This window comes from Triturus cristatus, chromosome 11, assembly GCF_964204655.1.
Source record: "Triturus cristatus chromosome 11, aTriCri1.1, whole genome shotgun sequence".
In the NCBI taxonomy this organism is placed as follows: domain Eukaryota; kingdom Metazoa; phylum Chordata; class Amphibia; order Caudata; family Salamandridae; genus Triturus; species Triturus cristatus.
This window is the reverse complement of record NC_140594.1, coordinates 1,146,190,221-1,146,216,306: the sequence shown is the minus strand read 5'-3', so window position 1 is coordinate 1,146,216,306 and position 26,086 is coordinate 1,146,190,221. Positions and strand designations below refer to the sequence as shown.

Below are 26,086 nucleotides of genomic sequence, written 5' to 3'. Positions count from 1 at the left end.
AGGCTGAGGGTGACAGTCACTGTGGTCTTCACTCAGTCTCCAGAGTCAGTACTGTATACAGTCTAGGATCCTGTCAGCCTGAGGGTGACAGTCACTGTGGTCTCCCACTCACTTTCTCACTCTCCGTGGTCAGTCACTGTATACAGTCTAGGGTCCTGTCAGCCTGAGGGTGACAGTCACTGTGGTCTCCCACTCACTTTCTCACTCTCTGTGGTCAGTCACTGTATACAGTCTAGGATCCTTCTAGTCTGAGGGTGACAGTCACTGTGGTCTTCACTCACTCTCCAGAGTCAGTACTGTTTACAGTCTTGGGTCCTGTCAGTCTGGGGGTGACATTCACTGTGGTCTTAAAGAAGTCTCCAGAGTCAGTACTGTACACAGTCTAGGGTCCTGCTAGTCTGAGGGTGACAGTCACTGTGGTCTTCACTCACTCTCCAGAGTCAGTACTGTACACAGACTAGGGTCCTGTCAGTCTGAGGGTGACAGTCAATGTGGTCTTCACTCACTCTCCAGAGTCAGTACTGTATACAGTCTTGGGTCCTGTCATTCTGAGGGTGACAGTCACTGTGGTCTTCACTCACTCTCCAGAGTCAGTACTGTATACAGTCTAGGGTCCTGTCAGCCTGAGGGTGACAGTCACTGTGGTCTTCACTCAGTCTCCAGAGTCAGTACTGTATACAGTCTAGGGTCCTGTCAGCCTGAGGGTGACAGTCACTGTGGTCTTCACTCCGTCTCCAGAGTCAGTACTGTATACAGTCTAGGATCCTGTCAGCCTAAGGGTGACAGTCACTGTGGTCTCCCACTCACTTTCTCACTCTCCATGGTCAGTCACTGTATACAGTCTAGGGTCCTGTCAGCCTGAGGGTGACAGTCACTGTGGTCTTCACTCAGTCTCCAGAGTCAGTACTGTATACAGTCTTGGGTCCTGTCAGCCTGAGGGTGACAGTCACTGTGGTCTCCCACTCACTTTCTCACTCTCTGTGGTCAGTCACTGTATACAGTCTAGGGTCCTGTCAGCCTGAGGGTGACAGTCACTGTGGTCGTCACTCAGTCTCCAGAGTCAGTACTGTATACAGTCTAGGGTCCTGTCAGCCTGAGGGTGACAGTCACTGTGGTCTTCACTCAGTCTCCAGAGTCAGTACTGTATACAGTCTAGGATCCTGTCAGCCTTGGGGTTACAGTCACTGTGGTCTTCACTCACTCTCCAGAGTCAGTACTGTTTACAGTCTTGGGTCCTGTCAGTCTGGGGGTGACAGTCACTGTGGTCTTCAAGAAGTCTCCAGAGTCACTAATGTACACAGTCTAGGGTCCTGCTAGTCTGAGGGTGACAGTCACTGTGGTCTTCACTCACTCTCCAGAGTCAGTACTGTACACAGACTAGGGTCCTGTCAGTCTGAGGGTGACAGTCACTGTGGTCTTCACTCACTCTCCAGAGTCAGTACTGTATACAGTCTTGGGTCCTGTCAGTCTGAGGGTGACAGTCACTGTGGTCTTCACTCACTCTCCAGAGTCAGTACTGTATACAGTCTAGGGTCCTGTCAGCCTGAGGGTGACAGTCACTGTGGTCTTCACTCAGTCTCCAGAGTCAGTACTGTATACAGTCTAGGGTCCTGTCAGCCTGAGGGTGACAGCCACTGTGGTCTTCACTCAGTCTCCAGAGTCAGTACTGTATACAGTCTAGGGTCCTGTCAGCCTGAGGGTGACAGTCACTGTGGTCTTCACTCAGTCTCCAGAGTCAGTACTGTATACAGTCTAGGGTCCTTCTAGTCTGAGGGTGACAGTCACTGTGGTCTTCACTCAGTCTCCAGAGTCAGTACTGTATACAGTCTAGGGTCCTGTCAGCCTGAGGGTGACAGTCACTGTGGTCTCCCACTCACTTTCTCACTCTCTGTGGTCAGTCACTGTATACAGTCTAGGGTCCTTCTAGTCTGAGGGTGACAGTCACTGTGGTCTTCGATCACTCTCCAGAGTCAGTACTGTTTACAGTCTTGGGTCCTGTCAGTCTGGGGGTGACAGTCACTGTGGTCTTCAAGAAGTCTCCAGAGTCAGTAATGTACACAGTCTAGGGTCCTGCTAGTCTGAGGGTGACAGTCACTGTGGTCTTCACTCACTCTCCAGAGTCAGTACTGTACACAGACTAGGGTCCTGTCAGTCTGAGGGTGACAGTCACTGTGGTCTTCACTCACTCTCCAGAGTCAGTACTGTATACAGTCTTGGGTCCTGTCAGTCTGAGGGTGACAGTCACTGTGGTCTTCACTCACTCTCCAGAGTCAGTACTGTACACAGACTAGGGTCCTGTCAGTCTGAGGGTGACAGTCACTGTGGTCTTCACTCACTCTCCAGAGTCAGTACTGTATACAGTCTTGGGTCCTGTCAGTCTGAGGGTGACAGTCACTGTGGTCTTCACTCACTCTCCAGAGTCAGTACTGTATACAGTCTAGGGTCCTGTCAGCCGGAGGGTGACAGTCACTGTGGTCTTCACTCAGTCTCCAGAGTCAGTACTGTATACAGTCTAGGATCCTGTCAGCCTGAGGGTGACAGTCACTGTGGTTTTCACTCAGTCTCCGTGGTCAGTCACTGTATACAGTCTAGGGTCCTGTGAGCCTGAGGGTGACATTCACTGTGGTCTTCACTCAGTCTCCAGAGTCAGTACTGTATACAGTCTAGGGTCCTGTCAGTCTGAGGGTGACAGTCACTGTGGTCTTCACTCACTCTCCAGAGTCAGTACTTTATACAGTCTAGGGTCCTGTCAGCCTGAGGGTGAAAGTCACTGTGGTCTCCCGCTCACTTTCTCACTCTCCGTGGTCAGTCACTGCATACAGTCTAGGATCCTGTCAGCCTGGGGGTGACAGTCACTGTGGTCTTCACTCAGTCTCCAGAGTCAGTACTGTATACAGTCTAGGGTCCTGTCAGCCTGAGGGTGACAGTCACTGTGGTCTTCACTCAGTCTCCAGAGTCAGTACTGTATACAGTCTAGGGTCCTGTCAGCCTGAGGGTGACAGTCACTGTGGTCTTCACTCAGTCTCCAGAGTCAGTACTGTATACAGTCTAGGATCCTGTCAGCCTGAGGGTGACAGTCACTGTGGTTTTCACTCAGTCTCCGTGGTCAGTCACTGTATACAGTCTAGGGTCCTGTGAACCTGAGGGTGACATTCACTGTGGTCTTCACTCAGTCTCCAGAGTCAGTACTGTATACAGTCTTGGGTCCTGTCAGCCTGAGGGTGACAGTCACTGTGGTCTCCCACTCACTTTCTCACTCTCTGTGGTCAGTCACTGTATACAGTCTAGGGTCCTGTCAGCCTGAGGGTGACAGTCACTGTGGTCTTCACTCAGTCTCCAGAGTCAGTACTGTATACAGTCTAGGATCCTGTCAGCCTGGGGGTGACAGTCACTGTGGTCTTCACTCAGTCTCCAGAGTCAGTACTGTATACAGTCTAGGGTCCTGTCAGCCTGAGGGTGACAGTCACTGTGGTCTTCACTCAGTCTCCAGAGTCAGTACTGTATACAGTCTAGGATCCTGTCAGCCTGGGGGTGACAGTCACTGTGGTCTTCACTCAGTCTCCAGAGTCAGTACTGTATACAGTCTAGGATCCTGTCAGCCTGGGGGTGACAGTCACTGTGGTCTTCATTCAGTCTCCAGAGTCAGTACTGTATACAGTCTTGGGTCCTGTCAGTCTGAGGGTGACAGTCACTGTGGTCTTCACTCAGTCTCCAGAGTCAGTACTGTACACAGTCTAGGGTCCTGCTAGTCTGAGGGTGACAGTCACTGTGGTCTTCACTCACTCTCCAGAGTCAGTACTGTACACAGTCTAGGGTCCTGTCAGTCTGAGGGTGACAGTCACTGTGGTCTTCACTCACTCTCCAAAGTCAGTACTGTATACAGTCTAGGGTCCTGCTAGTCTGAGGGTGACAGTCACTGTGGTCTTCACTCACTCTCCAGAGTCAGTACTGTATACAGTGTAGGGTCCTGTCAGCCTGAGGGTGACAGTCACTGTGGTCTTCACTCAGTCTCCAGAGTCAGTACTGTATACAGTCTAGGGTCCTGTCAGCCTGAGGGTGACAGTCACTGTGGTCTTCACTCAGCCTCCAGAGTCAGTACTGTATACAGTCTTGGGTCCTGTCAGTCTGAGGGTGACAGTCACTGTGGTCTTCACTCACTCTCCAGAGTCAGTACTGTATACAGTCTAGGGTACTGCTAGTCTGAGGGTGACAGTCACTGTGGTCTTCACTCACTCTCCAGAGTCAGTACTGTATACAGTCTAGGGTCCTGTCAGCCTGAGGATGACTGTCACTGTGGTCTTCACTCAGTCTCCAGAGTCAGTACTGTATACAGTCTAGGGTCCTGTCTGCCTGAGGGTGACAGTCACTGTGGTCTTCACTCAGTCTCCAGAGTCAGTACTGTATACAGTCTAGGGTCCTGTCAGGCTGAGGGTGACAGTCACTGTGGTCTCCCACTCACTTTCTCACTCTCCGTGGTCAGTCACTGTATACAGTCTAGGGTCCTGTCAGCCTGAGGGTGACAGTCACTGTGGTCTCCCACTCACTTTCTCACTCTCTGTGGTCAGTCACTGTATACAGTCTAGGGTCCTTCTAGTCTGAGGGTGACAGTCACTGTGGTCTTCACTCACTCTCCAGAGTCAGTACTGTTTACAGTCTTGGGTCCTGTCAGTCTGGGGGTGACAGTCACTGTGGTCTTCAAGAAGTCTCCAGAGCCATTACTGTACACAGTCTAGGGTCTTGCTAGTCTGAGGGTGACAGTCACTGTGGTCTTCACTCACTCTCCAGAGTCAGTACTGTACACAGACTAGGGTCCTGTCAGTCTGAGGGTGACAGTCACTGTGGTCTTCACTCACTCTCCAGAGTCAGTACTGTATACAGTCTTGGGTCCTGTCAGTCTGAGGGTGACAGTCACTGTGGTCTTCACTCAGTCTCCAGAGTCAGTACTGTATACAGTCTAGGGTCCTGTCAGCCTGAGGGTGACAGTCACTGTGGTCTTCACTCAGTCTCCAGAGTCAGTACTGTATACAGTCTAGGATACTGTCAGCCTGAGGTTGACAGTCACTGTGGTCTCCCACTCATTTTCTCACTCTCCGTGGTCAGTCACTGTATACAGTCTAGGGTCCTGTCAGCCTGAGGGTGACAGTCACTGTGGTCTTCCCTCAGTCTCCAGAGTCAGTACTGTATACAGTCTTGGTTCCTGTCAGCCTGAAGGTGACAGTCATTGTGGTCTCCCACTCACTTTCTCACTCTCTGTGGTCAGTCACTTTATACAGTCTAGGGTCCTGTCAGCCTGAGGGTGACAGTCACTGTGGTCTTCACTCAGTCTCCAGAGTCAGTACTGTATACAGTCTAGGATCCTGTCAGCCTGAGGGTGACAGTCACTGTGGTCTTCACTCAGTCTCCAGAGTCAGTACTGTATACAGTCTAGGATCCTGTCAGCCTGGGGGTGACAGTCACTGTGGTCTTCACTCAGTCTCCAGAGTCAGTACTGTATACAGTCTAGGATCCTGTCAGCCTGAGGGTGACAGTCACTGTGGTCTTCACTCAGTCTCCAGAGTCAGTACTGTATACAGTCTAGGATCCTGTCAGCCTGGGGGTGACAGTCACTGTGGTCTTCACTCACTCTCCAGAGTCAGTACTGTATACAGTCTAGGGTCCTGTCAGCCTGAGGGTGACAGTCACTGTGGTCTTCACTCAGTCTCCAGAGTCAGTACTGTATACAGTCTAGGGTCCTGTCAGGCTGAGGGTGACAGTCACTGTGGTCTTCACTCAGTCTCCAGAGTCAGTACTGTATACAGTCTAGGATCCTGTCAGCCTGAGGGTGACAGTCACTGTGGTCTCCCACTCACTTTCTCACTCTCCGTGGTCAGTCACTGTATACAGTCTAGGGTCCTGTCAGCCTGAGGGTGACAGTCACTGTGGTCTCCCACTCACTTTCTCACTCTCTGTGGTCAGTCACTGTATACAGTCTAGGATCCTTCTAGTCTGAGGGTGACAGTCACTGTGGTCTTCACTCACTCTCCAGAGTCAGTACTGTTTACAGTCTTGGGTCCTGTCAGTCTGGGGGTGACAGTCACTGTGGTCTTCAAGAAGTCTCCAGAGTCAGTACTGTACACAGTCTAGGGTCCTGCTAGTCTGAGGGTGACAGTCACTGTGGTCTTCACTCACTCTCCAGAGTCAGTACTGTACACAGACTAGGGTCCTGTCAGTCTGAGGGTGACAGTCACTGTGGTCTTCACTCACTCTCCAGAGTCAGTACTGTATACAGTCTTGGGTCCTGTCAGTCTGAGGATGACAGTCACTGTGGTCTTCACTCACTCTCCAGAGTCAGTACTGTATACAGTCTAGGGTCCTGTCAGCCTGAGGGTGACAGTCACTGTGGTCTTCACTCAGTCTCCAGAGTCAGTACTGTATACAGTCTAGGGTCCTGTCAGCCTGAGGGTGACAGTCACTGTGGTCTTCACTCAGTCTCCAGAGTCAGTACTGTATACAGTCTAGGATCCTGTCAGCCTAAGGGTGACAGTCACTGTGGTCTCCCACTCACTTTCTCACTCTCCATGGTCAGTCACTGTATACAGTCTAGGGTCCTGTCAGCCTGAGGGTGACAGTCACTGTGGTCTTCACTCAGTCTCCAGAGTCAGTACTGTATACAGTCTTGGGTCCTGTCAGCCTGAGGGTGACAGTCACTGTGGTCTCCCACTCACTTTCTCACTCTCTGTGGTCAGTCACTGTATACAGTCTAGGGTCCTGTCAGCCTGAGGGTGACAGTCACTGTGGTCGTCACTCAGTCTCCAGAGTCAGTACTGTATACAGTCTAGGGTCCTGTCAGCCTGAGGGTGACAGTCACTGTGGTCTTCACTCAGTCTCCAGAGTCAGTACTGTATACAGTCTAGGATCCTGTCAGCCTTGGGGTTACAGTCACTGTGGTCTTCACTCAGTCTCCAGAGTCAGTACTGTATACAGTCTAGGGTCCTGTCAGCCTGAGGGTGACAGTCACTGTGGTCTTTACTCAGTCTCCAGAGTCAGTACTGTATACAGTCTAGGGTCCTGTCAGCCTGAGGGTGACAGTCACTGTGGTCTCCCACTCACTTTCTCACTCTCTGTGGTCAGTCACTGTATACAGTCTAGGGTCCTTCTAGTCTGAGGGTGACAGTCACTGTGGTCTTCACTCACTCTCCAGAGTCAGTACTGTTTACAGTCTTGGGTCCTGTCAGTCTGGGGGTGACAGTCACTGTGGTCTTCAAGAAGTCTCCAGAGTCAGTAATGTACACAGTCTAGGGTCCTGCTAGTCTGAGGGTGACAGTCACTGTGGTCTTCACTCACTCTCCAGAGTCAGTACTGTACACAGACTAGGGTCCTGTCAGTCTGAGGGTGACAGTCACTGTGGTCTTCACTCACTCTCCAGAGTCAGTACTGTATACAGTCTTGGGTCCTGTCAGTCTGAGGGTGACAGTCACTGTGGTCTTCACTCACTCTCCAGAGTCAGTACTGTATACAGTCTAGGGTCCTGTCAGCCTGAGGGTGACAGTCACTGTGGTCTTCACTCAGTCTCCAGAGTCAGTACTGTATACAGTCTAGGGTCCTGTCAGCCTGAGGGTGACAGCCACTGTGGTCTTCACTCAGTCTCCAGAGTCAGTACTGTATACAGTCTAGGGTCCTGTCAGCCTGAGGGTGACAGTCACTGTGGTCTTCACTCAGTCTCCAGAGTCAGTACTGTATACAGTCTAGGATACTGTCAGCCTGAGGTTGACAGTCACTGTGGTCTCCCACTCATTTTCTCACTCTCCGTGGTCAGTCACTGTATACAGTCTAGGGTCCTGTCAGCCTGAGGGTGACAGTCACTGTGGTCTTCCCTCAGTCTCCAGAGTCAGTACTGTATACAGTCTTGGTTCCTGTCAGCCTGAAGGTGACAGTCATTGTGGTCTCCCACTCACTTTCTCACTCTCTGTGGTCAGTCACTTTATACAGTCTAGGGTCCTGTCAGCCTGAGGGTGACAGTCACTGTGGTCTTCACTCAGTCTCCAGAGTCAGTACTGTATACAGTCTAGGATCCTGTCAGCCTGAGGGTGACAGTCACTGTGGTCTTCACTCAGTCTCCAGAGTCAGTACTGTATACAGTCTAGGATCCTGTCAGCCTGGGGGTGACAGTCACTGTGGTCTTCACTCAGTCTCCAGAGTCAGTACTGTATACAGTCTAGGATCCTGTCAGCCTGAGGGTGACAGTCACTGTGGTCTTCACTCAGTCTCCAGAGTCAGTACTGTATACAGTCTAGGATCCTGTCAGCCTGGGGGTGACAGTCACTGTGGTCTTCACTCACTCTCCAGAGTCAGTACTGTATACAGTCTAGGGTCCTGTCAGCCTGAGGGTGACAGTCACTGTGGTCTTCACTCAGTCTCCAGAGTCAGTACTGTATACAGTCTAGGGTCCTGTCAGGCTGAGGGTGACAGTCACTGTGGTCTTCACTCAGTCTCCAGAGTCAGTACTGTATACAGTCTAGGATCCTGTCAGCCTGAGGGTGACAGTCACTGTGGTCTCCCACTCACTTTCTCACTCTCCGTGGTCAGTCACTGTATACAGTCTAGGGTCCTGTCAGCCTGAGGGTGACAGTCACTGTGGTCTCCCACTCACTTTCTCACTTTCTGTGGTCAGTCACTGCATACAGTCTAGGATCCTTCTAGTCTGAGGGTGACAGTCACTGTGGTCTTCACTCACTCTCCAGAGTCAGTACTGTTTACAGTCTTGGGTCCTGTCAGTCTGGGGGTGACAGTCACTGTGGTCTTCAAGAAGTCTCCAGAGTCAGTACTGTACACAGTCTAGGGTCCTGCTAGTCTGAGGGTGACAGTCACTGTGGTCTTCACTCACTCTCCAGAGTCAGTACTGTACACAGACTAGGGTCCTGTCAGTCTGAGGGTGACAGTCACTGTGGTCTTCACTCACTCTCCAGAGTCAGTACTGTATACAGTCTTGGGTCCTGTCAGTCTGAGGGTGACAGTCACTGTGGTCTTCACTCACTCTCCAGAGTCAGTACTGTATACAGTCTAGGGTCCTGTCAGCCTGAGGGTGACAGTCACTGTGGTCTTCACTCAGTCTCCAGAGTCAGTACTGTATACAGTCTAGGGTCCTGTCAGCCTGAGGGTGACAGTCACTGTGGTCTTCACTCAGTCTCCAGAGTCAGTACTGTATACAGTCTAGGATCCTGTCAGCCTAAGGGTGACAGTCACTGTGGTCTCCCACTCACTTTCTCACTCTCCATGGTCAGTCACTGTATACAGTCTAGGGTCCTGTCAGCCTGAGGGTGACAGTCACTGTGGTCTTCACTCAGTCTCCAGAGTCAGTACTGTATACAGTCTTGGGTCCTGTCAGCCTGAGGGTGACAGTCACTGTGGTCTCCCACTCACTTTCTCACTCTCTGTGGTCAGTCACTGTATACAGTCTAGGGTCCTGTCAGCCTGAGGGTGACAGTCACTGTGGTCGTCACTCAGTCTCCAGAGTCAGTACTGTATACAGTCTAGGGTCCTGTCAGCCTGAGGGTGACAGTCACTGTGGTCTTCACTCAGTCTCCAGAGTCAGTACTGTATACAGTCTAGGATCCTGTCAGCCTTGGGGTTACAGTCACTGTGGTCTTCACTCAGTCTCCAGAGTCAGTACTGTATACAGTCTAGGGTCCTGTCAGCCTGAGGGTGACAGTCACTGTGGTCTTTACTCAGTCTCCAGAGTCAGTACTGTATACAGTCTAGGGTCCTGTCAGCCTGAGGGTGACAGTCACTGTGGTCTCCCACTCACTTTCTCACTCTCTGTGGTCAGTCACTGTATACAGTCTAGGGTCCTTCTAGTCTGAGGGTGACAGTCACTGTGGTCTTCACTCACTCTCCAGAGTCAGTACTGTTTACAGTCTTGGGTCCTGTCAGTCTGGGGGTGACAGTCACTGTGGTCTTCAAGAAGTCTCCAGAGTCAGTAATGTACACAGTCTAGGGTCCTGCTAGTCTGAGGGTGACAGTCACTGTGGTCTTCACTCACTCTCCAGAGTCAGTACTGTACACAGACTAGGGTCCTGTCAGTCTGAGGGTGACAGTCACTGTGGTCTTCACTCACTCTCCAGAGTCAGTACTGTATACAGTCTTGGGTCCTGTCAGTCTGAGGGTGACAGTCACTGTGGTCTTCACTCACTCTCCAGAGTCAGTACTGTATACAGTCTAGGGTCCTGTCAGCCTGAGGGTGACAGTCACTGTGGTCTTCACTCAGTCTCCAGAGTCAGTACTGTATACAGTCTAGGGTCCTGTCAGCCTGAGGGTGACAGCCACTGTGGTCTTCACTCAGTCTCCAGAGTCAGTACTGTATACAGTCTAGGGTCCTGTCAGCCTGAGGGTGACAGTCACTGTGGTCTTCACTCAGTCTCCAGAGTCAGTACTGTATACAGTCTAGGATACTGTCAGCCTGAGGTTGACAGTCACTGTGGTCTCCCACTCATTTTCTCACTCTCCGTGGTCAGTCACTGTATACAGTCTAGGGTCCTGTCAGCCTGAGGGTGACAGTCACTGTGGTCTTCCCTCAGTCTCCAGAGTCAGTACGGTATACAGTCTTGGTTCCTGTCAGCCTGAAGGTGACAGTCATTGTGGTCTCCCACTCACTTTCTCACTCTCTGTGGTCAGTCACTTTATACAGTCTAGGGTCCTGTCAGCCTGAGGGTGACAGTCACTGTGGTCTTCACTCAGTCTCCAGAGTCAGTACTGTATACAGTCTAGGATCCTGTCAGCCTGAGGGTGACAGTCACTGTGGTCTTCACTCAGTCTCCAGAGTCAGTACTGTATACAGTCTAGGATCCTGTCAGCCTGGGGGTGACAGTCACTGTGGTCTTCACTCAGTCTCCAGAGTCAGTACTGTATACAGTCTAGGATCCTGTCAGCCTGAGGGTGACAGTCACTGTGGTCTTCACTCAGTCTCCAGAGTCAGTACTGTATACAGTCTAGGATCCTGTCAGCCTGGGGGTGACAGTCACTGTGGTCTTCACTCACTCTCCAGAGTCAGTACTGTATACAGTCTAGGGTCCTGTCAGCCTGAGGGTGACAGTCACTGTGGTCTTCACTCAGTCTCCAGAGTCAGTACTGTATACAGTCTAGGGTCCTGTCAGGCTGAGGGTGACAGTCACTGTGGTCTTCACTCAGTCTCCAGAGTCAGTACTGTATACAGTCTAGGATCCTGTCAGCCTGAGGGTGACAGTCACTGTGGTCTCCCACTCACTTTCTCACTCTCCGTGGTCAGTCACTGTATACAGTCTAGGGTCCTGTCAGCCTGAGGGTGACAGTCACTGTGGTCTCCCACTCACTTTCTCACTCTCTGTGGTCAGTCACTGCATACAGTCTAGGATCCTTCTAGTCTGAGGGTGACAGTCACTGTGGTCTTCACTCACTCTCCAGAGTCAGTACTGTTTACAGTCTTGGGTCCTGTCAGTCTGGGGGTGACAGTCACTGTGGTCTTCAAGAAGTCTCCAGAGTCAGTACTGTACACAGTCTAGGGTCCTGCTAGTCTGAGGGTGACAGTCACTGTGGTCTTCACTCACTCTCCAGAGTCAGTACTGTACACAGACTAGGGTCCTGTCAGTCTGAGGGTGACAGTCACTGTGGTCTTCACTCACTCTCCAGAGTCAGTACTGTATACAGTCTTGGGTCCTGTCAGTCTGAGGGTGACAGTCACTGTGGTCTTCACTCACTCTCCAGAGTCAGTACTGTATACAGTCTAGGGTCCTGTCAGCCTGAGGGTGACAGTCACTGTGGTCTTCACTCAGTCTCCAGAGTCAGTACTGTATACAGTCTAGGGTCCTGTCAGCCTGAGGGTGACAGTCACTGTGGTCTTCACTCAGTCTCCAGAGTCAGTACTGTATACAGTCTAGGATCCTGTCAGCCTAAGGGTGACAGTCACTGTGGTCTCCCACTCACTTTCTCACTCTCCGTGGTCAGTCACTGTATACAGTCTAGGGTCCTGTCAGCCTGAGGGTGACAGTCACTGTGGTCTTCACTCAGTCTCCAAAGTCAGTACTGTATACAGTCTTGGGTCCTGTCAGCCTGAGGGTGACAGTCACTGTGGTCTCCCACTCACTTTCTCACTCTCTGTGGTCAGTCACTGTATACAGTCTAGGGTCCTGTCAGCCTGAGGGTGAGAGTCACTGTGGTCTTCACTCAGTCTCCAGAGTCAGTACTGTATACAGTCTAGGGTCCTGTCAGCCTGAGGGTGACAGTCACTGTGGTCTTCACTCAGTCTCCAGAGTCAGTACTGTATACAGTCTAGGATCCTGTCAGCCTTGGGGTTACAGTCACTGTGGTCTTCACTCAGTCTCCAGAGTCAGTACTGTATACAGTCTAGGGTCCTGTCAGCCTGAGGGTGACAGTCACTGTGGTCTTTACTCAGTCTCCAGAGTCAGTACTGTATACAGTCTAGGGTCCTTCTAGTCTGAGGGTGACAGTCACTGTGGTCTTCACTCAGTCTCCAGAGTCAGTACTGTATACAGTCTAGGGTCCTGTCAGCCTGAGGGTGACAGTCACTGTGGTCTCCCACTCATTTTCTCACTCTCTGTGGTCAGTCACTGTATACAGTCTAGGGTCCTTCTAGTCTGAGGGTGACAGTCACTGTGGTCTTCACTCAGTCTCCAGAGTCAGTACTGTATACAGTCTTGGGTCCTGTCAGCCTGAGGGTGACAGTCACTGTGGTCTCCCACTCACTTTCTCACTCTCTGTGGTCAGTCACTGTATACAGTCTAGGGTCCTGTCAGCCTGAGGGTGACAGTCACTGTGGTCTTCACTCAGTCTCCAGAGTCAGTACTGTATACAGTCTAGGGTCCTGTCAGCCTGGGGGTGACAGTCACTGTGGTCTTCACTCACTCTCCAGAGTCAGTACTTTATACAGTCTAGGGTCCTGTCAGTCTGAGGGTGACAGTCACTGTGGTCTTCACTCAGTCTCCAGAGTCAGTACTGTATACAGTCTAGGTTCCTGTCAGTCTGAGGGTGGCAGTCACTGTGGTCTTCACTCAGTCTCCAGAGTCAGTACTGTATACAGTCTAGGTTCCTGTCAGCCTGGGGGTGACAGTCACTGTGGTCTTCACTGTGTCTCCAGAGTCAGTACTGTATACAGTTTAGGGTCCTGTCAGCCTGGGGGTGACAGTCACTGTGGTCTTCACTCAGTCTCCAGAGTCAGTACTGTATACAGTCTAGGGTCCTGTCAGCCTGAGGGTGACAGTCACTGTGGTCTTCACTCAGTCTCCAGAGTCAGTACTGTATACAGTCTAGGCTCCTGTCAGCCTGAGGGTGACAGTCACTGTGGTCTTCACTCACTCTCCAGAGTCAGTACTGTATACAGTCTAGGATCCTGTCAGCCTGGGGGTGACAGTCACTGTGGTCTTCATTCAGTCTCCAGAGTCAGTACTGTATACAGTCTAGGGTCCTGTCAGCCTGGGGGTGACAGTCACTGTGGTCTTCACTCAGTCTCCAGAGTCAGTACTGTATACAGTCTAGGGTCCTGTCAGCCTGAGGGTGACAATCACTGTGGTCTTCACTCAGTCTCCAGAGTCAGTACTGTATACAGTCTAGGGTCCTGTCAGCCTGAGGGTGACAGTCACTGTGGTCTTCACTCAGTCTCCAGAGTAAGTACTGTATACAGTCTAGGGTCCTGTCAGCCTGAGGGTGACAGTCACTGTGGTCTTCATTCAGTCTCCAGAGTCAGTACTGTATACAGTCTAGGGTCCTGTCAGCCTGAGGGTGACAGCCACTGTGGTCTTCACTCAGTCTCCAGAGTCAGTACTGTATACAGTCTAGGATCCTGTCAGCCTGAGGGTGACAGTCACTGTGGTCTCCCACTCACTTTCTCACTCTCCGTGGTCAGTCACTGTATACAGTCTAGGGTCCTGTCAGCCTGAGGGTGACAGTCACTGTGGTCTTCACTCAGTCTCCAGAGTCAGTACTGTATACAGTCTTGGGTCCTGTCAGCCTGAGGGTGACAGTCACTGTGGTCTCCCACTCACTTTCTCACTCTCTGTGGTCAGTCACTGTATACAGTCTAGGGTCCTGTCAGCCCGAGGGTGACAGTCACTGTGGTCTTCACTCAGTCTCCAGAGTCAGTACTGTATACAGTCTAGGGTCCTGTCAGCCTGGGGGTGACAGTCACTGTGGTCTTCACTCAGTCTCCAGAGTCAGTACTGTATACAGTCTAGGATCCTGTCAGCCTTGGGGTTACAGTCACTGTGGTCTTCATTCAGTCTCCAGAGTCAGTACTGTATACAGTCTAGGGTCCTGTCAGCCTGGGGGTGACAGTCACTGTGGTCTTCACTCAGTCTCCAGAGTCAGTACTGTATACAGTCTAGGATCCTGTCAGCCTTGGGGTTACAGTCACTGTGGTCTTCATTCAGTCTCCAGAGTCAGTACTGTATACAGTCTAGGGTCCTGTCAGCCTGAGGGTGACAGTCACTGTGGTCTTCACTCAGTCTCCGTGGTCAGTCACTGTATACAGTCTAGGATCCTGTCAGCCTTGGGGTTACAGTCACTGTGGTCTTCACTCAGTCTCCAGAGTCAGTACTGTATACAGTCTAGGGTCCTGTCAGTCTGAGGGTGACAGTCACTGTGGTCTTCACTCAGTCTCCAGAGTCAGTACTGTATACAGTCTAGGATCCTGTCAGCCTTGGGGTTACAGTCACTGTGGTCTTCACTCAGTCTCCAGAGTCAGTACTGTATACAGTCTAGGGTCCTGTCAGTCTGAGGGTGACAGTCACTGTGGTCTTCACTCAGTCTCCAGAGTCAGTACTGTATACAGTCTAGGATCCTGTCAGCCTTGGGGTTACAGTCACTGTGGTCTTCACTCAGTCTCCAGAGTCAGTACTGTATACAGTCTAGGGTCCTGTCAGTCTGAGGGTGACAGTCACTGTGGTCTTCACTCAGTCTCCAGAGTCAGTACTGTATACAGTCTTGGGTCCTGTCAGTCTGAGGGTGACAGTCACTGTGGTCTCCCACTCACTTTCTCACTCTCTGTGGTCAGTCACTTTATACAGTCTAGGGTCCTGTCAGCCTGAGGGTGGCAGTCACTGTGGTCTTCACTCAGTCTCCAGAGTCAGTACTGTATACAGTCTAGGGTCCTGTCAGCCTGAGGGTGGCAGTGACTGGGATCTGCCAGTTACTCCCTCCTCAGGGTCATTGTCTGTTTACAGGCTAGAATTAGACCGACTGAGGGTGACAACCACTCTGGTCTGTCAGTCATTCACTTTCCAGGGTTACTAACATTGTGTGCGTGCACAGGAATCTGTCAGGAGGCTGGTGACAGATTCAACTCAATCACTCTGAGGCATACGCTTCTGACAGACTGAGCTGAGCATTCACACTAGTCACACTATCAGCGACAGTGCATCAGACATAGGGATGGGGGGTCTGAGGTCGTTCGCTCGCGTCTGCCAGCCTTTCACCTGAGATCTGTCAGTCTTAGGGTGACAGTCCCTCTGGCCTGTCACTTACTTAGAGATTCAGTAATTGTCAAAAGCTATAAAGACCTCACAGTCTTAAGGTGAACATTTACTCTTATTTTACTGCTGCCTACTCCCTCTACGATCACTCATACTTGCTATATTTAATTGAGCGTTTCAAGGGATCTTCAGCCACGGTTGTGCAATTTTCCAACAATGCAATTCTAGGTGCAAACCGCTGTGAGATGTGCACAGCCGTCTGACAATGTAGGGACTTCTAAAGGGTCAGCCTCGTGCCTTCCGTGTAGTGGGGTGTAGTTGGGTGAGGGATGGCAGCAAGACATTTGTCCCAGTTGCGTCAGATTGGGCTGGCTCACTTCCAGACACATATTCCATTATCCCGGGGACTGCTGTCCTTCAACAAATGTGCTCCTCAGATCCAGACTCTGAGGCAGGTGCGTCTCAAGGTAAGTAAGAGTTGCACGTGCTATGTTAGTGATGTTCCACAGCTGTCACCATGGCATGTCTCTGCGCAGCGTGGCTTAAAACCCTGTTCTCGCCGCTCTTCCCAGGTATGTGGCGCTATATTATTTAAGGCTCGCCGTGTGTGTGCAGGCCAGTGGGGGATAATGTGCTGCATGGCTAAACACTTATAAGGTCCCAAAGGCGAGACCTATTGGCTATGCCAATGCTTGTTGCCTCTAGGTGGGGCGCTGCAGGGATTGTCCACGTGGATAGCACGCTACACTGTGGGGGGTGAAGGGGTTCAGGAGACTGTTGGCCCTGCTTTGACCCTATGCGTAAGTGTTTCGTGTCATGACCTTCAAGGTGCAGTTATGGTGTTATGGGACGATGAGGAAGTGTGAGCTATACATGCACATGTTTCTATTACGTATTGATGCTGGCAGCTCGTATTGGCGGAGAAGGACTCTTTTATGGTGCTGGTAGTGAACCTTCGAAGTTGTCCGGTGATGTCCGGTGTTTTCTGCAGCAGGGGTCTTCCACACTGTAATCTTACGGGTCTGCCGAGGCCCCGGGAGTCGCTCAAGAGTGCGGGGGTGTCAAACAGGGCCGGACTGGGAACCAAAACCGGCGCTGGCAAATTGCTCGGCCAGCCCCCCGGGGTTTGGGGGTGCCGCCGAGCTCTTTGCCAGGGCCGGTTTTCGCCCGATTTTGTTACAGGGCCGAATTTGCAGCTATGCTGCAAAAACGGCCCTGTAACAACAAGCATTTGCAATGCAATAGGTCTCGCATTTATACGAGTTTGAGCTATTGGCATTGTAAATGACAGTGCCTTTTATTTATGTTTTTTTTTTTTTAAAACTTAAATAAAAAGCATTGTCATTTACAATGCCAATAGCTCAAACTCGTATAAATGCGAGACCTATTGCATTGCAAATGCTTGTTTTCCCTGTCAGTGTGGGCGATCCGGTAAAGGACGGTATCGGATTAGATTTCAGCGCTCCCTGCTGACTTTATGCTTAGTACATGTGCCTCAGGCCACGCATATTGTTGCCATTTCTATTTTTTTATTGTAGCCTTCTCAATGACACATTTTTAAACTCCTCTTGACATTAAAATACAGCCGAAGCAGCGAAGTACAGCTATGTGCAGAGATTTAATAAATACTTTAAAGTACAGCGACGCACCAGGAGACTTAAAATTGGGTTTTTCAGACTGACTTTCAACTGAAGATTTACGATGATGAGTATTCACCGAATGAGGAATGTGATAGAGGAGGATCGACATTGTGTCTGTCAGGTTTTTAATTATGCTCAAACTTTACCCCCTATGCTCTGGTGTAGAACCTAGTGTAAGACTGTGTTTTTAAAATAACTTTAAATAAATGACTAACTCCTTCATAAACCAACTAAGCAAGAAACAGTGTAGGGACAAACTAGACATGTATTCAATAGAATCAGGAGATTCTGCGGCTATTCAAAGACTGCTCCCTTTTTTATTTCCAATAAGGTAGTTGCTTAGAGGCTTGGTTGTCAATGCAATGGGGCAGACACATTTATTTATAGATAAAGAAAACATTAAATGCATTGCAACTATCATTTACTGACTTATTGTGCACCATCCTATTAGAATGAAGCAGTTGAAGGTTACTGACTTTAAAGCGTGGCATGTGGGCTTTGTGAATTCTCTACTGAAATGTTCTAGCGGATTTACACAGATACATCATAAATACATGAGACTATTTACTATTGACTTTAATGCATCAAAAGGTGGAATTTCCGGGTGGAGCTTGACGCTAAGGAGCATGGAAGCATTGGGCTAAAACTCCTGCTGTGCCAGTAGGCCTAGAACTTCAGATTGGACCAATTAGGGCGTCTGCACCAGATGGGAGCTGAATTGTTTGTCGGAAGCAGCTAAAGCGGAGGAGTCAGAAGGGCCCTCTGAGCTGCTGCATGTCTGCGAGATATAAGGTTTTGCAGCAGTGTATGGTCGAGGTGGATGGTTGACAAATTGGTGAACATGATCACCATTAGAGGGAAGGTTTTACCCACCTGGAGCCCAGCCAGCCTGATCTGGAGCCCACAGGTACAATTGTTCCTAAGGACCACGAAGATGCATAAGGACAGAAACCTCAACACAAATGCGTTCAGTTCAATTAAGACCCACCAGATAGTATAATCAGCAACTGAGGGTGTGAGGGGGCTGAGAGGAGGGTCGAAAAGAAACACTGCTGAAGATTAGACAGTCCTGAAAATTGAGGGGCAGATCTATATTGGAAATGCGCCAGTTTTACGCCGCCGTTGCGTCACTTTTGTGACGCAGCGGCGGTGTAAACCCTGCGCCACATTGCGCCATATTTACATCGTGACGCATCTATGGAGATGCGTCACGATGTAAAGCCCTGCGCCACGTAAAACCTGCGTCAGGTTTCACGTGGGCGTGTCGACAGAGGGGGGGGGGCATTCCGTCGCAGGAACGCCCCTGAAAAGTGACTCAGTCAAATCTATAAGATTTCACAGAGTCACTTTCCCAACGCTGATGCGCCAAAACCCTGCGCCTGCTTGAAGCAGGCGTAAGGCTTGACGCACCATGTTAGGGATAGGGTAGGTCGGAACAGTGCTGGAGTTGCGTCGCGCTTGCGACGCAACTGAAGCACTGCGCCAACCTTACGCCATCGGATGCGTCACGCATCTGTTTATTCCTGCGCCATGATGCGCCGCATTGTAAATGCGGCACATCATGTGTGGCGCAAGGGTAAACTTGCGTGACGTATCTTTCCTGGCGCATCCTTGCTGATTTGCACGGATGCGCCAGGGAACATAAATCTGCCCCTGAGAGTTTAAAAGCCTCGACATGGAGAGAGGATTCGCCAGACACTATACCAGTGACATGAAGGGGTTTTATAAACTGGGAGAGGTGCTGAACAGTCAGAAACTTTGAGGAACTGCCATACGGGGGTCACTGCACATACACGTTAGTGCATGCTAATGAACCTTATTATCTGTATACATTGCCTACCCAGGTCGTCACTGATGTAGTGCTCTTCATATGGCCTTGTTCTATAAAACAAGACATAGGGGCATATTAACAAGCCAGGCGATATAATTATCGCCGCTTTAGCGGCAGAAAACTGCCGCTAAAACGGCGATAATGGGCTTGATAATATGCTCTAAGGAATTCCAATTGAAGCCCAGGTTAGCTGTCCTTCACATCTATCATGGGTTTCAATTGGAATTCCATAGAGCATATTATCAAGCCCATTATTGCCGTTTAGTGGCAGTTTTCTGCCGCTAAAGCGGCGATAATTTTATCGCCTGGCTTGATAATATGCCCCATAATTTGCTGGATAAACAGGGGCTAGAGACATGTAACCCGGTCAGGCTGGTTAATCAGTGCATATTTCCTGCAGAGTTATAAACATGAACATTACACCACACTTTTACCTTTTCGTTGTTATTCATTACATAGGTTAGTTTACATCCCTTCCAGGTGTAGGTCGAAACCAAAACACGTCAGACAACTCCTATTTTCTGAAGCAGTAGATTGTAAGCCGAAGACAAAAATTCAAATAGTGGACATGTCAGACCCGTCAGAGATGTTAGTGTCTGCACATTGCGGGCATTAAAGTTTCATCAGCTCAGCAAAGGCCTCCATTTGGCGGATGCTGGCATGTTGTCCAAAACGCCGGTGGTGCCGCTGCGAAGTTGTCTGCGACATATATATGAATAGTCTCGTCTTTCCAATTTATGAAAACAAGCATGGCACTCCAACATGATTCTTAAAGGATTTTATTACGGGATAAGCGCAAGTCAACGCGTTTCGGTATTCACATACAACCTTGTTCGCAACAAGTGAGCGCCATTACTCCTAGTGTTTATATCAAGTGACCAAACAAAAAAATCATGGAAACTAACAAAGGTGTAACTAAAGTTTCTATGTTGCATCTTCGTGCGCCATCTTATAGCATATAAATTCATTGGACAAATGCATTCTGTTATATGTTTAAAACGTATTTGAATCAATTGTGAGGGCGCAAAAAATATAAAATAAAATATATCCGCACGTTAGATTATTTTAAAGTAAAACTCAATTAAAGATCGACATTCATAAAGTGCAAGTGCTTATACAAATCATCATCTCATAAAATGAGTCATTTCATTTTTTCCAATAGTCAGAGAGCAGAATTGGTGAATAAGTTAAAATTTTGGCTCATTTGAAGGCCTTTCAATGGGGGTTGTGTTATCTTGAAGAAATGTGTGTATTATTCTAATTTAAGCACTTCCTTTCTAAAGAGATCCGAGTTCTGTGAATGTAAAGAAGCAGTATTGGGTAGATTAATGGCCGTAACACGCTTCATTCAACCAAACTGCTTTCAAGACTTTTTTTCTACAGAGCTGAACATAGTGTTTTTGTGTGTGGACATTTATTATTTTCAGGTGGTTCGCTGGAAGGAAGGTGCTGCGGACTTCGGCGAGAAACCACCAACTATCTCGGTGAGCCACCAAGAATGACCAAATGTTTACATACAAATGTTGTTTTCAGATGCCTCGAATATACAAAATACCATACCAGAGCATGCATACCGTCTCCACACAACAAGCGGCCATGCGGCCGCGAAAGTGAAAGTGATCGCGATCAAACATCAAAGCGGCCGCGAAAGTGAAAGCAAATGGTGTGCAGGCTGCCAAATGGTGCGCACGCCCGGCGCACATGCACTGTATTTGGAGGCCTGAAAGCACTCGTTTGCACTTCCAGATCCCCCATTTACAAAAGCTCTCGCGAGAGCAGCGCTAAAGCGCTGGCTCAGGCGAGACCTAAAAACGGCCCTGTTACAAAAACGGCCCCCAGGGGCCCAAAACCCAGGGCCGTTTCTACCATTAGGCAAGACTAGGCGGCCGCCTAGGGCGGCAAAAGGGGAGGGTGGCAAAAAACATGAGTTTGGGAATCGGAACGGCCTTCGACCTCGAAAGTGCATTGGGTAACGCCTTGCTCCTTCTACAACTCGACCTGACGTGAAGTCACGTTTGAGCACTACGGGTGCTCAGAGAGTTACCGTCTGAGGCCCAGCAGGTCCCGGGGGAGGCCGTGGTGCGATCCGGGTCGGCCAAGAGCCAGGTAGTTTATAAGTGTATTTTTTAACTAACTACCCTTGTTAAGGGAAGACCCGGAACGATCATGGCGCAGCCAGACAAGATGTTTTTTGAGAATGTTTCGGGCTCCGGTAAAGCCATTGCAATGCTGATCAGCGGAGGGGATGCACAAGGTAAGCGGTTCGCGTGGAGGTGGTGGGGGTGTGAGGCGAGGGACGTGATCTAGCGCTGAATGGAGGTTAGACTGGGGACTCTGCATTTGGAGACTGCTGCCTGTCTTGTTCTCCCCCTGGGAAAATAAGCTCACCAACGTCTGTGGTACCCATCTCATGAACGGCATCCATGGGGACGCGAGGGATGTTACGTGCATAGCATGCTCTGCTGGAAGGCGATGACTAATGAATCACATAGAGGAAGTGCAGCTCATGAAAAAAACAAATGACTGTGCGAAACGTTGGTGCATAACCACTCAGCAGATGAGAAGAGATGTTATGTTATCTCTCGCCGGGTTTGGCTGAGTCCCATATGTAAATTGCTAGGTTTTGGAAGGAGTGCGGAAGATAAAAGGATTATACGCACTAGTACTTCATCTACCATCTCAAAAGCTGTTGCAAAATATCTGGGGTGGATGTGGGCAATAAGGCTGAAATCAATACCTGTGTGAAATGCTTATGTAAACTGTGATTAGTCAGTATATTGAACCAGTATTGTAAATGTCTCCCAACCATCCAAATTCATCCAGATTTTCTTTAGCTCAGGCCTAAACCACCAAAGATGAAGCTGTTCTTACTGGGTTCCTACGAATAAGAATTTTGTACAAGTTTTATCATTTGTAAATATGGAGTTTTTTATGATAAGGTTTTGCTCTATTGAACATGCTATATGCGACCAATATTCAACTTATCTTCCCCAAACAGGATTGCTTTATAATCTGTGAATGACATTTTTATGTATATTTATGGAATCATTTTTGTAATGTGCTTTTATGACTACATGTTGTTTAAAGCTTGTTTGGATTGGATTGGTTATCTCTGTACGGCAAAGTTGTGACGTAATGTAACATTTGAATAGCATATAGAGGAGAGGAAATACAGGATGATGGTGCTGCCCATCGTTTATAAACAGTTCATAGATGTGAATGATACAAATTCAGACTTAGGGGTGTGTGGCTAGAGTTTCTTGTGGAGAGTAATAAATACTCGTACTTCGCCTTCGGTGTGGGATAATTAATTGGCTTTCTCTGGTTGGGGGTGTCTACTCTACTTAGCTTGTTTTGGCACCTACAAGCAGGTTCTAAGTCTGTACCTATAGACCCGCGCCCAGGCTTTAGCCTGTGTTTAGGAATACTTAGCCTGTCTGTGCCTGTGGTTGGGGGGGGCACTTATCAGAATAAACCTTGGCTGGAGGATATATGCTTAGATATAGCCCTGTGGCGTAATGCAAAACGATGCCTCCCCTGAAGAATGTGGTGAGGGGCCACTGCACTGAGATTTCCATATTGCACAGATATTCATTGGTGTTGTCTCTAAAGGGGACCCAAGGAGGTCGAGCCCCCTCCCTCAACCGTGCCCCCTCCTTCGCTTGGAGGGGCCTGCGTTATGCCCCTGGTGCCCATTTGTTTGGATCACAACTCACTATATAACCCGTGTTAGAGTGGCTCCCTGAGTCTATTCTTCAGGACATTGACATGGTTTAATTCTCCCACAGGTGGCCCGTGTGTGTTAACATGTGTATATGTGGTTGTATCTGCAGTTGTGAATGTACGCGCGTCTGACTGGTGCGGAGGTGTGCGTGCGTACGTGTGCATCAAATTGTCCCTAATGTAGCCAGTGTGAAGCCAGGTGCTGCAGCAACAGTACTCCATTGCTGTGGGCCCAGAGCGATGATCCAGGTTTAAACCTTCTCTAATCTCAGTTCCTTCGTTAATCGGATGCACCGACCAGAGCCGTAGCCTCCATTAGTGCAGCAGGAGCATTGGCGCCGGGGTTCAGAGGCCCTCTATAGACACCCAAGCACACACACACGTTCTCCCTTTCTAAACACACGCATTCAAACACAACCACACACAAACTCCCTATAGACATCCAAGCACACACAACTCCCCACAGAGACACCTAAACAAACCACACACACACACAACCTTTCTGTAGACACCTAAGCACACATTCACGCAGACACACCCGCAAACGCACGCACACTTCCACACATACACAAATTCTTTTCCAGACACCGAAGCCCACACGCGCGCACACACAATGACACACTGGTCCAAATTGCAAATAAAGCAAAAGGGAGGGGGCGGCATTTTTCAATTCTCGCCTAGGGCAGCAAAACACCTAGAAACGGCCCTGCCAAAACCAGCCCCCTCCAGTGCGGCGTACTGGGGGATTGCCCGGTGCCCGCTACGGCCAGTCTGGCCCTGGTGTCAAAGATGCGCCTGTGTTACAGTGCTCCTTGGCGTGATTTGCTTTGTGATATGTCCCTTGAATAGATTACACGGCGGGCTGTGTTATCATCATTCCTTTTGTCATTAGGGGATATCAGTGCAGAGTGTGTGACTATTTGGGACCTGCAGGGTCGATTGTGTCAGTCTTCCTGTGACCTGCAGTTTGTGGCAGATATCTTTGTTGTCAACAGGCCTGTCCAGTTGGGACAGAGTGGGTATTTAACTCGATGTATGTGTAGCCTATGTGTGCGTCATCAGTTCTACAGGTCCTCACTCATTGCTAATATGTCTGTCCATTTGTTTTAAGAGAGCAGGTAATAGGCGAATTTGGTGTCTAAAGGATGCAGCTGTGTCCGAAGGGGGTGTTAGGTCTGGCTGGAGTCAGACAGATATCAGACAAGGTCTCGCAGTTACGCGACTTTATGCTATTAGCACTGTAAATGACACTTCCTTTTATTTATGTTTTTAAAACATAAATAAAAGGCATTGTTATTTGCAATGCCAATAGCTCAAACTCTCATAAATGCGAGACCTATTGCATTGCAAATGCTTGTTGGTGAGCGGTTTTGAGAAACCGATACGATAAATTGCCTGTAAAGACGACCCCCAAGTTGCAAAAACCAAACCCAAAAGTTGATGCTTTCTGCCCATTGAGCTGTTTTGCTTTCTAGGAATGGTATGCCTTGATTGGTAACACCACTCACAGACATGTTTACAGACACAAGGGGTACATGCATTTCACAAACATCAACAAAGGGTTAACAAGCTCATGGTCCATGCATCTGGCCTCTTACCTGTAGTAGTGCTTTGCGCCGTCGTCCCCAGTAAGAACATGGAGATAAGCAGTAAACAGCATTGCATCGCCATCTCTGCCCTGCGCCTCCACGGGCACCCTCTGCCAGGCAGGGGCAGGCTCACAGGAAGACCCCACACTGTCCCAGGGCAGTCACTGGCTGGGGCAGGGACGCACCGCCCTCAGAAGTGCACTCGATGGAAGTGAATCTTTCACGAGATGCCCCTGACACACCTGTCTGTCCCAGCGCCTCCACGGGCACCCTTTGCGAGCCAGGGGCAGGCTCACAGGAAGACCCCACACTGTCCCAGGGCAGTCACTGGCTGGGGCAGGGACGCACCGCCCTCAGAAGTGCACTCGGTGGAAGTGAACCTTTCTCCAGATGCCCCTGACACACCTGTCTGTCCCAGCGCCTCCACGGGCACCCCCTGCGAGCCAGGGGCAGGCTCACAGGAAGACCCCACACTGTCCCAGGGCAGTCACTAGCTGGGGCAGGGACGCACCGCCTTCAGAAGTGCACTCGATGGAAGTGAACCTTTCACGAGATGCCCCTGACACGTCTGTCTGCTCACTGCCTGCCTCCTTGCATGCCCCAGCACATCTTCAGGCACCTTGAACCCTCCCCAAGTTCACTGCCATCCACTGCCGGTAATTTTCACAATTGATGCAATGCGGGTGAACTGAAAACATGTCACCCAACCAGAATAACCGACATTTCTCAAGTTCACTCAGTCACCAGTTAGTTCTAAAATAAACCCTGGGAGGACAGTTAGTCAGCTGGGTCCTGCTCCCATGACAACCTAGGCCAGTTTCTGAAATGCAGCTCTGTGATTGGCTGGGAAGAGGTGAGTGAATGTGGTCCCCTGGTCTTAGACTGGAGATGGCCGAACTCTTACCTCCCGGGGGTCACAATCAGACCCATTGCAAGTTTCTGCCACACTGATGTAATCCTACATAACTTTGTGAATTTGGCCTTATGCTTCTTACACAAAATGTCCGCTACTAAACCATTATGGCTCATGGTACAGTTACAAAAAAGTTAGGACGAAACACAAGAACAATTCAAAACGGCAAGAACGCGAGGGGCTGTTTTTCCAGGCACTAGTGTTTTTTTATGCTATTTGATAGAAATTCGGTATTTGATTGAGGGGGTGAAACCCCTTCTCAAGCTTTAACCACAATTCTTGTCAGGGTGAACCACAGAAGTCAACAAATTAACCTGGGCTTAACCCTCCAGTAGCTTGGCACAAATGGTTTAAGTCATGGGTACTCACAAACTTTCTGTTGGGCGCAAAATGACAGTGTGGGTTGTGGCCGAGGGCCGCACCGGTAGGGGTGGGGTCAGTGGGGGGGGGGGCTAGAGCACTGCCATCACACACCCTGGATCTGCTACCCATAGGCACTATCAGTGTAGCTGACTGTTCTGATGCTTTTTGTGGGCTCGCTATGGACGGCTCCAGACGCTTATCACAGCTTTGCATGCCGTGTTAACTAGAGTGTCAGACGCTTATCACAGCTTTGCATGCCGTGTTACAGAGAGTGTCAGACGCTTATCACAGCTTTGCATGCCGTGTTACAGAGAGTGTCAGACGCTTATCACAGCTTGGCATGCCGTGTTACAGAGAGTGTCAGACGCTTATCACAGCTTTGCATGCCGTGTTACAGAGTGTCAGACGCTTATCACAGCTTTGCATGCCGTATTACAGAGAGTGTCAGAAGCTTATCACTGCTTTGCATGCCGTGTTACAGAGAGTGTCAGACGCTTATCACAGCTTTGCATGCCGTGTTACATAGAGTGTCAGACGCTTATCACAGCTTTGCATTCCGTGTTACAGAGAGTGTCAGACGCTTATCACAGCTT

General features: G+C 49.7%; 1 protein-coding gene across 1 annotated transcript in view; it reads right to left on the bottom strand.

The window, feature by feature from the left end:
* The window catches only part of LOC146788605 (uncharacterized), a 278,749-nt gene extending 253,990 nt beyond the window's left edge, over positions 1–24,759 (bottom strand). Inside the window, exon 1 of the mRNA XM_085633176.1 lies at positions 24,227–24,759. Coding sequence (XP_085489302.1) covers positions 24,227–24,299 — 73 coding nt within the window. The 5' untranslated portion in view covers positions 24,300–24,759. The remainder of the gene's footprint in view (positions 1–24,226) is intronic.
* Positions 24,760–26,086: the final 1,327 nt, after the last annotated feature.